This window comes from Microcaecilia unicolor, chromosome 6, assembly GCF_901765095.1.
Source record: "Microcaecilia unicolor chromosome 6, aMicUni1.1, whole genome shotgun sequence".
NCBI classification, from domain to species: Eukaryota; Metazoa; Chordata; class Amphibia; order Gymnophiona; family Siphonopidae; genus Microcaecilia; species Microcaecilia unicolor.
Genome location: NC_044036.1, coordinates 113,015,147 through 113,027,978, shown reverse-complemented (window position 1 = coordinate 113,027,978; position 12,832 = coordinate 113,015,147). Strand labels below are relative to the sequence as shown.

Below are 12,832 nucleotides of genomic sequence, written 5' to 3'. Positions count from 1 at the left end.
TCTTCAGTTCAGAAAAGAACTAAAACCCTACCTTTAAAACTTCTATAAATAACTATGAAAGATAACGATGCCCTCTCCTCGTCACCACTGTAATCTCACCAAAATGTAAATTGTAAGCCACTTTGAACCTAAACTTGTTTTTGGATAACAGTGGAATACAAGAATGCATGCATGCATGCATGCATAAATAAAATATAGTTTCTTACTGCACCTTTAAAAATGAACTGGACACAACATAGATCAATACATGTAGAGTTGATTTGACACATTAAAATGTTTTAACACAAGTCTTTTATTAAAACATGTGTAAAATAAATAACTTTAAAACAATATGAAAATTGGGGCTAAAGGTCAATAACAAGGAAATGATGCAAAATATTCCACTACATTACTTTCTGGTGAAGATGATTAAACATTTTAAAGACAGTTATGGGCTCACCTCTACCAACGTATGGCATAACACAAAAATGTATACCAAGCTGAGAGGCCCTTGTACTAAAGCTTAGCACATGCTAGGTGCTAATAAGCCCATTATGGACTAGATTCTATATATCATACCTAAAAATCAGTGCCAAAATGAAATTCACCTAAGCATATTCTATGAAGTAAGCCTTAATTTAGGCGTATTTTTTAGAATAAGCCTAAATATCTGTGTGGTATATAAAATACAGCGAGCATTAGTCCACACAACTAAATTTAGTCAGAAGCAGCAGTAGCATAGCTATGGATCCAGGGCCCCTGAACCCCCGCCAGCTGAAGCATTTCTCTAGCATTGCTCCTTACACATTGCCTGCAGTGCTTCTCTTTCATCGCATGAGTATTCGGTTTTAGTGAAACGGAGCATGCACGACACTTCGCACATGCTCTATTTCATTAAAATCGAGCATGACCGACATGAGGGGAAGCAGGGCAGGCAATGTAAGGAGAGCATCGCTGGAGAAATGCTTGAGCGGGCAGAGGTTGAGGACCCAAGGTATGTGACTTTGCAGCGGGGGTGGGGGGAGAGCAACAGGGAGGCGGGCCAAACTATGCCTCCTCACTTTGGGCTCCACCCGACAGTCAGTTAAACCAAGTAAAACTAGGGAGTAAATCCTGACGCCTAAATTAGGCACGGTTTGTGTGTTTTCTATAACAAACTGTATAGATTTTAGTAATGCCCATGACCCGCCCATTCCATACCCACTAGACAGGGAAAGGCTGGGGAGGAGCATAGGTCAGTGGCGTAGCTACATGGAGCCTGAAGGGGCCTGGGCCCCCGTAGATTTCCTCCTGGACCCCCTCTCCCGACGACCCTCTCCCCCCGCCGTCGCCTACCTTCGGTTTTGCTGGTGGGGGACCTTAATCACTGCTAGCCGACGTCCTCTTCATCCTGCAGACAGTGAAAAAAGTCTTCATTCTTCTGTTGCATGCTGACGTCCTGCACGACGTCAGCATGCAACAGAAGAACGAAGACTTTTTTCACTGTCTGCAGGATGAAGAGGACGTTGGCTGGCGTGGATTGGGGTCCCCCGCCAGCAAAACCGAAGGTAGGCGATGGTGGGAGGTTGTCAAAAGTGGCAGCGGGTCAGCAGCGCTGGGGGGGGGGCTAAAATGTGCACCCTCACCTCAGGCGCTGGACCCCCCTCCCACCAAAGTCTGGCTACGCCCCTGGCATAGGTGTGTCAGGGATATTCCAAAAATTTACACTCATAGTTATAGAATACTGGGTCAGTGCACCTAACCTGGGCACCAGCATTTCCATAAGGTTTCAGCAGGCATAATTCTAGCACCCTAATTTAGGCACAAGATCTGCATTTACGCGTTATTCTATAAAGGGCCTTTACAGAATAGCACTTCGCACTGATTTTTTTTCCCCGTGTCTAATTTTGAGCACCATTTATAGGATCTGGTCCTCAGTGTTTAACTGAGGGGGGGTACATGTGGGCGGAGTATAAGAGAAGCATGGGTGTGTCTCCAACTTACAGTCTAACTTATAGAATACTAAAGGTTTGATATTCTGTAACAGCATCTTGGTTCACAGATGCCAATTTATCATTGGCACTCAGCTGTCTAACTTGAGGCACCAAGTTATAGAATAGAATGATAAAATGTTTTAAAAAAAATGACTGGAAGTGATAAAAACGCATATGGAATATATCGCCATGAGTAGTATTATTTCATGTATACACGATGGGCCTTAGTTTAAGTATTGTAAAACGAACAGGTTGTAATGAAAAATAAAGGAGGCTGGTGGTATGATTATAAAAACGGCATGTTATATCAGGGACATGCACAGAACATGTGTGCTTTTTCATTCTGCAACAATGTGCAAAGCACCCATATAGTAATACAGTACATGAGAACCAGACTTTTTACAGCACAACAGGAAGTATGGTAAACAACACATTTTGACACCCGAATATGATGCATGAGCTCATTTCACCAGTGAAAGGATTTGATTTAAAACAGCAATTCTACAAAGTTGGACCTGCTTTTATTCATTTCCAAAGTCCATTTTTGTTCTATTTTTATGTTTTAGTGTTGCAAAAGACCATGTCTTCACAAAAGCCAGTGTTAAAATGTAGGGTACAGTCAGTATGTTAAATGTGCTGCACAGTGCATTTCCTCCATCCTTGTTCATAAGCACTGGTGAAGAATCCTATGCCGAGGCAGACTGACCAAGGGGTTGTGTCTGGAAGCAGCGAGTGGGGATACCTATGCTAATCAGTTTTGTCGGCATTGATGCATGCTAAATGATTAGCATGTGAGCCCTTACCACCTACAACATAGGTAGCAATAAGGCCCACGCACCAATGGTCAAACACTAATGGCAACATTATTGCATGGCCTTTAATACCAAAAATAGAAAATCAGTCATTGTACAGTGGTGGTAAAAATAGCCTTAGCCTGTGGAAAAGGTCCACATAAGGGCGCACTAAGGCCACAATTTAGTGCTGCTTTGTGAAAAGGCTCCTTCGTAAATCAGTCCCTTACTTCTCTGAACCACACACACAAAAATAGCAAAATGGACTTTATCTATTAAAACATATGGATCAGCATCCCCCAGACGTGCGATTGAGAAGAATTAAGGTTCACTTTGAAGCACAGCTGTTTTTGTCCTGTGGATTACATATATACCACATTGATAACTTCTTTGCTTTACGACGATGAATGTTTAGCTTATAATACATTTAAATAACACCACTGCTGTCCTTGAATTCAATTATTCAAGCACACTGAGGAATCAAATGACTGTAGTCTAGACTGTGACCCTTGTGTTTTTTCCTGGTCCCACTGTTAATGCTCTGACTGACTAAATCAAGATACAGCTTGGACTTCAAGAATCGGCGGTAGGAATCCTTTTCCATCAGGGAGAAGATTTTGCGTTGAGCCTCATCAAAACATAATGGTGTCGGCTCAAGGAGATTCTTTCTAGTTTCTTCCCGGGTGCTAGAATCAAGATTAACCTGTTGAAAGAAGAAGAATCTTTAGATATGTAATGTTAAACTCATTGCTTCAACGACTTTAGCACAAAATTGTTTTAAAATATGCTTTTTTTTTTCCAATTTAACTTATTGGTCTTCACAACTGTTTCCATTATGGGAAAGCTATGGGAAAGCTCAGTGGATAAGTGGGTTAATTGCTCTATACTTCTAACAAGGAGGCCTGGGTTCCATTCTGGAATTGGTCCATCAAGCTCTTAATCCTTAGACTGATAGAGCAAAGAGCATCCCTGTAGTAGTAATTGAAATTCATATCGATCTTTTATTTGGATAGAACAATTAAATCTACAAGGAATCCAGAAAAAAAAAAAAAAAAAAAAAAAAAAAAACCACCACCAGTTTTCCAAATAACCCAGAAATGTCCTACTGCCTCACATTTGAGACATTTCCGAGTACTTTAGTTTTCAACAGGATAGAGCTCCAGCATATCAAGCTGAGAACACAGATAAGCTCATTTAATAAAACCCCAGAATTCATTGAGCTAACAGCTCAGTGGCATCAAAAACTTTGTGAATGTGTTAAGGTTGAAGAAGGATACTTTGAACAGAAATTATGAACTAACAAAAGCCATTTAAACTAATGCATTTTCAAAGGTTATACTAAGGGCCCTGTTTATACTAAGGGCCCTGTTTACAAAGGCACACTAAAACTTAGCACATGCTGTGTAGATGTCTATAATAGCCCTATGGGCGTCTACACAGCGCATGTTAATTTTTAGCGTGTGCTAAAAACATTAGCACGCCTTTGTAAATGGGGCCCTAAATGTTTAAATAATTGTAAAGTATTTTGAAACTATGTAAGGGGTCCTGTTTTTCCTGGACACCATGTAAAATCCAAATAATACCTACATATTTTCAAATGAGGACAATCTCATTCTGCTTCAACTTTATATAAGTTTCCTCACATTACCCCAAGTCCTGCCATGTTTCTGAGAGTTAACCTGGGTGGGGCTATCAGAAAGATGCAACCTGTAGCATTTTTCCACCTCAAATACATCACATACTTCCTTGGCTGCCTGGGTAGAGATGAAATCATCATATATTTTCTTGGCCTTAGAGCCCATTTTGGTGGGAGTCTTGATTTTCTTATAGTCTTCACAGGCAATCCAGAATTCAATATTCTCCTCACTGTACTCAGATTTCAGGAAAGCCTTGAAAGCAGAGAGGCCACCTAGAATTGAAAATAAGTAGTTGTATTATTAGATGTATATGTCTCCTTGGGCCATGAAACAGACATGAGACTTTCACCCGGGGAAATGAGTAGTAATATGCTAGTTTCTGAGCTTAGATCAGTAAAGTTCAGAATTAAAGGTTCAACACATTAGGCTGCCATTACATTTGCATTCAGACAGAGAAGAAAAGTGACAGGTAGGACACCGAAGAGAACAGTACGAGTACGATGGCTTTATTTTTTTTAATTGTGTAGTGCTTGAAGTCGGTGATTTCTGAAGAGAAAATGCCATGGTCTGAATTAAGTTGCCCTAGCTTTCTAAGGATTAGAAAATATATTCAACATTAAGAAACATGTTTTATGTAATATGGGGCCCTTTTACAAAGCTGTGGCAAGAAGTGGCTTTAGCATGTCCTTACATGGATCTTTCCCATGCTCTAAGGACACTTTTTGTTGCAGACAGATGGACGATTTTCTATTTTCAGCATTAATTGCCATTGAGTTTCTGCCAGGTACTTGTGGCCTAGATTGGCCACTGTTGGAAACAGGATACTGGGCTAGATGGACCATTGGTCTGACCCAGTATGGCTATTCTTATGAGAAGTGTCAGAGGTGTGACATGGTGGGTGATCCTATGCAAGTTTGGGAATCAGACTTGAGGGATTAGTCATGGACATCTCTTTCATCCTCTTTGGATATGGATGAGAGTGCGGAGGAAGCACAGAGGATGCAGGAGTCCTCTTCGCATGGACTAGATCAGCTGGCTGGTGTTTCTCAACAGGGACATACGTTGTGTGCGATCACACCCCTCGATTGCTTTATTTCGCAGAAATGGAGGCAGAAAATATTATGAGGCAGGTTTATTAATCTTTTTGCATTAATTGATTGGGATCAGGAACGAGGAGGGGAAGGCTGAAGGGAAGAAAAAAGTGATTGTTAATTGATTGGTCTTTCACATTTTTGCAAGTGTATTAGGAGAGAAAAAACAGGTTTGCTGCGTTATTCTAATCTTATCCTGTGGGCCTATTGTACTTATGGGGGCTGGTCATGGCTTAATTACAACAAGCAGTTTTGTAAATGTATAGTCCAAGATAAATCAGATGCCTGGGGTATGTGTGATATTGATTTGTGGTTAACTGAGATGACCCCTAGCCATCTGTAGCCCTTTCATGGGGGATCCCCTGCCGCAGTTACACCGCAGTTGGGAGAGCTTTCAGGTTCATAGTTGGGATTCGGGGGCAGTCACATCGGTGGTCCAGCTGTCAGTGGAGTGGCGGGGGGGGGGGGGGGGGGGGAAGTGTTCAGAAATATAGCCTCCCTTTGAATGGGCCTCAGTATAAACACTTGCTTCCAGTATAATGCTGGAAGATGTGTGCACACCAACAGTAGTGCACATGCACTGCTGTAGTCAGTGTTCAGGAGCCCATTCGGCCTTCCATTGTCCAGGGTTTGGCCCAGTGGGGAGGGGATAGTAGTTCGGGGAGAAGGGAAGGCTGCTTCATAAAGCTGCTTCGCCAATTAATTTAACTTCCCTAAGGAGGTGGCTTACCAATTACTCTAATATAGGTGTTTAATTTGCTTTGCATAGGATTTTTAGAGGGATTCCCTATTCCTTTTCAAGGGCCCCCTTTATGGCATAGATCAGTTAATGCAAATTCTGTATCAGCTCATCCAGAGGGTGTGTGAGAAAATAGGCAAGGAATTTTGGCTCGGGCGCACTGCGGGACCATTTTAGGATCCTCCTTTGGATGAATGTGTTGTCTCACTGCTGGATGTAATTCCAAAGAAGGACCCTGGCAGATTCCACTTAATACACTGTTCTGTACAGTACGCATCCTTTGATGAAGCGGTTTTGTTGCTTCATTAGTCGGATCCTAGGGCAATGATAGGAAAAAGCAGATATTGACGCGGTTTTTTTGCCTAAGTTACCTGTGCACCTCCCTTCATTCTACTTATTGGGAGTTCAGTTTAAGGATTTTTATTATTTTAATAAATGCATGCCGATGGGGTGTGCAATGTGTGTTTATTTTGAAGCTTTTACTACTTTTGTTCATTGGGCAGTTCAGGAAGTTAGTGGAATAGACACAATTTTGCATTATTTGAATGATTTTCTTTTGGATGGCCTGCGAATTCTCTTCAGTGCTTTCTTTTGATGGATGCCTTTGGTTGTGTTGCAGTGGAGTTAGGGATCCCCTCGGCAGCTGAAAAATCAGAGGGGCCCAACTACTACATTAGTTTTCTGGGTACAGATCTGGATTCAGTGCATAGGGAATGCAGGTTGCCAATACAGAAAGTGAGAGAAAGTGAGTGCTGTGAAGGAGGTGATTTTAGCTGCTTGTGAAAAGTGGAAGCTTAGTCTGAAAGAGATACAGTCCCTGGTTGGACATTTAAATTTTGTGGCTAGGGTTATTCCTATGAATCGCATTTTCTCCAGGCATCTCCCTTTATCGTCTGTGGGGTTACAGAAGTCACATTTCAAAGTCCGAATTACTAGGTCAGTTTGAGATGATTTGCAGCTACTTTGATGTACGGTTCTGTAGTCTTTCAGTGGTGTTTGTGTGTGGCAACAACAGCACATTTCTCTTCTATTATATTCAGGGTTTTTATATCCCACTAAAATCAGAGTCAAGTGGGTTACATAAGTATAAAACAAATTGGAAAGTAAGAAAAAAAAAAGTCATTTAAATATCAAAGAGATACATTTTCAACTCCTTGCAGAACTGTAAATAACTCAAGATCATGCGATCTTGTACAGGAATAGAATTCCACAACTTACTAGCCTGAAAAGAAAAAGAATTGTCTTGGTTCTTTTATAACAAGTTTTCCTAACAGATGGAAACCCCAACAATAAAAGTAGAATAGAAATGAGAGCTCCTTCACAATAGTGAACGGCATCTGGATTCAACAATTGGGTAGATGTGGAATGGCCTGAGATCAGCTGCTGCCAACCCTCTTCGAACAGAAGAGTTTCTCATCACCTGTTTTGATTGTTATTCATTTGAGAGGGAGACATTAGCACAATCCAAGATCTACTGGAAGGTTGTTTAAGAGGTAGTTTGGACACAGCTTCTCATGTTGGGGGAGCAACGACAAACTCCAGGCTGTCATCATTTGTGGCACAACATGGGGGTATGAACCCCAATGATTGGGTTGGATATGGGTACTTTCTAAGATAATTATGGATAGAAAGGGGTCACTTATAGGCAGCACAAACTAAGGCATAGCTCGAATGTTACCATGGGAAATGCTATGAAAATACCTGTGAGCTAGTTTCGATACCGAATAGCTCCATGGGCTTGAGAAATTGAATTGAAAGTTATATGCTCTATTGCAAGTTAATTTTGAGATACAAGATTTATTTTTAACTAATGGAACGAAGAAAGCTGCGGACAAAAATGTGTTCCAATTACATGGTGTTAGATGTTAATTTTTAATTATAGTATGAAAGTTTGTTTCAAAGTTATACCAAGAGGCTAGTGTGAATGCCAGTGTTATTACTGCAGCTTGGTAAAAGGAACCCTATGAATTGCAACCAGAATTTAAATCTGGGATCTTGCTCTGCTGTTAAGGTGCCCTTCTGCTTTTCCACCTACAACTTTATCTGTTTTGTCTTCTTCTACTAAACTAGCTATGTTTGGGGGGGGGGGGGGGGGGGAAGATTTTCTTGTAAGCTATAAGCTCCTGTCCTTTATCACTATTGCTCTCCATTTTCAAGCTGCTGAGGGTTCTGCTTGAATATAGTTTAGTCCGGGTTCTTTCATGTTGCTGAACAAAGCTAAAATGAAATAAACAGAGTCTCAGTGCACAGGGATTGTCCAGCACACAGATGGTAAGAAGAGTGAATTATATTATGGTTTTGAGTAGGAGAGGTGAATTGAATAGTTGTGAAATATTACAGGCTTTGATCAGGAGAGTGAATCTAGATAGCTGATTTCAGAAGCCAGGATACCTTAGACAAAAAGGAAGATTATCTCTGACAATCCACTTTCTATTTTCCTCTTTGATGCATTTCAAATAGATTCATGTTATTAGTTTATTGTCTGTACATACCAGCTTGCAAATCCCTTTTTTTTTATACTTGTACAGAGTACTTGAAAAACAGAAGCATTAAGCTCTTAGACTAAAGGCGGACAGCAACTTAAAGTTCATTTAGTGTCTCGAAAACATCATTCTTATTTTCCAGTGGCATTTGCAGCTGGGAAGAAAAAGAAGCAGGAATCAAGTGTGCATAAAAAGGTCTCCGGAAGGGTCATTGGACCAGATGCTAAAAAGCATCCATCACATCATTTCTTTCTGCGTGGTAGACAATACAAACAAATGCCCTCTCTCCAGCTGATTCAAGACCGACTGCTAACACGTACTACTCACTCAAAGCATGGGAACCAAACTGCTGGCCTGACTTTTAGCCAAAAGGCAATCCCGGGTGGTCAAAGCATATGCCCTAATCTTTGCTCTAATCCACTTGGACCACCGGAGTTTCCAGAGACTCAAACTTAAGGTGACTCATTCTCAGCCCATGCTTGACTTCATTTCACCCATGAGAGCAATCAAGTAATATTAACCTCAATGTAGTTCATCTCATTTTGTCATATATCATGGGAAACACTTTTTCCATCTGCAGAACAGAGTATCTAGGGGTCTTATCTAAAATTCAATGCTAGATCTAGATTGTCATACATATATTACACTATGGGCCCTGTTTACTAAGCCATGCTATAGGCGCACTAGCATTTTTAGCGCATAGTAACACTAGAGATATGTGCTAATTTTAGTGCGAGCTAAAAAACATTAGCGCACCTTAGTAAACAGGGCCCCATGTTCTTTGGAGTAAATATTAAACCTGCATACTCACTGCTGGGTCACATCTGGGCATCAACTCTTAATATCGCGTCTTAGGCCACCGTCTGATTTATCCAGGTACTGGTATCCACACAACTATCCAGCCTCAGTTAGGACAGCTATTTGTGTGGTCCTACATAGTCAAATAATCATCCAGGCGTTGGCATTGAATATGCCCAGCTAATTTCTGAGTCTGCCCCAACTGCGCACTAAGCGGAGAGTACTGCGGCAGTCTGCACTGATATTCAGCAGCACTCTGGGTAAGTGCAGCTGAATAGGAGATGGTATATTAGTAATGGAATCACACATACTCTAAAATTTGCTCAAGCCATCCCACCTCACTGTGTTACATCAGAGAGCAATCCAGCTGCTTTTTACATTTTCTCCTTTTAAAATGTAAACACAGGTTGGATTGGGTTTTTTTGTTTGTTTTTTTTTAATCAGCACTTTTAGAATTAGGATCCCTGATGCAGGAATGTGCCCCAAAACATGGCCATGTTGGGGTGTACTTATGATTTTAATGGTTGTCAATTGTTTAATGTTAGCTTCATTACCCACTCTTTAAAAGAATCAAAGTAGTGTACAAATTATTTTAAAATAACTTACCCTCTGTTTACAAAGCTGCACTAGCGGCTGCCACAAGGTGTTGCCACAGTGTGTCAGCAGTACCACTCTGCCAGCATGGCTTTGTAAACAGAACACAAGAGTAGCCATATTGAGTCAGAGCAATGAGACATCTAGCCCAGTATCCTGTTTTCCAAGCAGTGGCCAAGCCAGGTCACAAGTACCTAGCATAAACCTAAATCATGGCAACACTCCATACTATAAATCCCAGGGCAAACAGTTGCTTCCCCATGTCTGTCTCAATAGCAGACTATGGACTTTTGCTCCAGGAATCTGTCCAAACCTTTTTTAAACCCAGATACACTGTTACTACATCCTCCGGTAAACAGCGCCAGAGCTTAACTGTTCGTTGAATGAAAAAATATTTCCTCCTATTTGTTTTAAAAGTATTTCTACGTTAACTTCCTTGAGTGTCCCCTAGTCTTTGTACTTAGCAAGTAAAAAAAAAATTGATTTACGTCTACTCATTCTACATAACTCAGGATTTTTAGACCTAAATCATCTCTCCCCTCAGACGTCTCTTTTCCAAGCTGAAAAGCCCTAACCTGTTTAGCCTCTCTTAAGCGAGGAGTTCCATCCCCTTTATCATTTTAGTCAATCTTCTTTGAACCTTTTCTAATTCCGCTGTCTCTCTTTTGAGATACGGCAACCAGAACTGAATGCAATACTCAAGGTGTGGTCACACCATAGAGCGATACAAAGGCATTATAGTATTTTCGGTCATTCACCATCCCTTTCCTAATAATTTCTAGCATCCTGTTTTTTTTTTTTTTGGCCACCACCACCACACACCGAGAAGATTTCAGCATATTATCTAGAATGACACCTATATCTTTGAGTGCTAACCCCCCCCCCCCCCCCCCCCCATGGTGGACCCTAGCATCAGGTAACTATGATTCGGATTATTCTTTCCAATGTGCATCACCTTGCATTTGTCCACTCGGTTACAATTGTGGTGAAAAGTGTAACAATATTGTAGGGTGAGCCCTCCAAAACCCACCAAAAACCTACCGTACCCAAATATAGGTGGCACCTGCAGCCATATTGGCTATTGTAGTGGTGTATAGTTGAGTAGAGTAGGTTTTTGGAGGGCTCACCATACAATATAAGGGGGTAATGGTGAGATGTGTACCTGAGAGCTTTTACGTGATACCCACTGCTCTGCTGGGATATCTGTGTGGTCAGTCTATTAAGAAGGTTGGCTCCTCCTACATCCCAATGGCTTCATTTTGGGTATTTTTCACTTGGATTTTTTTTTTTTTTAATGGACCAAAAAAGATAAATGCACAGAGCACTAATACCTCTAGTAAGTATCCATTTTTTTTTTTTGGGAGGGGGGGGGGGGGGGAGATGTTTTGCAGTTTCGAAAATTGCTGTATTTGTCATTTGGATGCTGGACATTTTGAGCAAAACAGCCAAGACAGACTTGGGACATCATATTGAAAATGCCCCTCCACGTTGCCAGAAACAAAATGAGGTGTTAATGAATTCTGTTAAAGCAAATAATTTGTAATAAAAGACCATCCTTTTAAGTGGAAAAAAAAAAAAGTTACAGACTGCTTCTGGACTCATGACATGAAAAATCATCCATTCTCAACATTTTGGATCTGCTACGTTTGTCACTTTTCCCCCAGATAGTCACAATTATTCCCTTAATCTCACATGTAAAGTCTTGGCTAAAATGAGCATCTTTTAAAAATCTATGCATGCTTCTGAGTTGGTGTAAAACCCGATGGGAAAAATGTTTCCCCATATACTGTATCCCTTTGTAAAATAGGGAATACGCATGCAGATTTCTGTCCATCTAAGACATACCCAAACCACACCATCTTAAAATCTCTGCATAGTATGGATCGCCTCTGTAAATAGCAGCTTTCTGACATCACCATAAACATATATGCAATCTACACATTTAAATGCCACTATCTACACAAGGAAATGCTTCTGAAATAACCACAAAATCTTTCTAAAAAATGTAATAGAAACACAAACCATTTCACATGATTACATTATATTTACCTGCGCCTGTCTTTATCACTTCTAAATGAAACCTTTCAACTTTACTAAAGAACCATGTTCACCTTCATTACTATTTTATTCATGAAGGTCTGGGTAAAAAATATTTCCGTTTTCTAAAACGACAGCTATTCTCCAATTGTTCGTAACTCCAGTGGCAGTCTATTCCAGTCTGAAGAATCTACTATTGACAATGCTGCACTTCTGGGGGGTTTTTCTTTCTACTATGCAGAACTGTCTCATCAATGGAATGTGCAAGATGGCAGCTCCTGATGTGCGTTCCAGCAAATACGATTGCACTCCTCCAAGTTGGAGTTACCACCCAGTTATCGTGTGGCCCTTGCGGTAATTTCAATTTTGGCACGCCTCTGAAAAATATTTTTTATTTTCTGGCACGTGTAGCAGACGTGCGCCAAGTGGCATCTGACATGAGCAGGGTCGTTACCGTCCAAATTCTTTACCATTAAGTCTATGGTTGGTGGGAAGGTCTCAGACCCAAAATAGACATGTGGCAATTTTGATATAGCACCACATCCATTTTTTTTTGGGGGGGGGGGGGGGGGGGGGGGGGGGGGGGGGAAGGAGAAGGGCTTTTTTTTTTTTTTTTTTTTTTTTACAGGTGCGCTGAAAATGATTCTGTACACATCCAAAACCCGCACCTACACTACCGCAAGCCATTTTCAGTGCACCTTTGTAAAAGG

General features: G+C 41.0%; 1 protein-coding gene across 1 annotated transcript in view; it reads right to left on the bottom strand.

Moving 5' to 3' along the window:
* Window positions 1-2,656: 2,656 nt before the first annotated feature.
* The window catches only part of RGS4 (regulator of G protein signaling 4), a 31,033-nt gene continuing 20,857 nt past the window's right edge, over window positions 2,657-12,832 (bottom strand). Inside the window, exons 4-5 of the mRNA XM_030207510.1 lie at window positions 4,486-4,652; window positions 2,657-3,446 (exon numbers count right to left, since the gene is read on the bottom strand). Coding sequence (XP_030063370.1) covers window positions 3,207-3,446; window positions 4,486-4,652 — 407 coding nt within the window. The 3' untranslated portion in view covers window positions 2,657-3,206. The remainder of the gene's footprint in view (window positions 3,447-4,485; window positions 4,653-12,832) is intronic.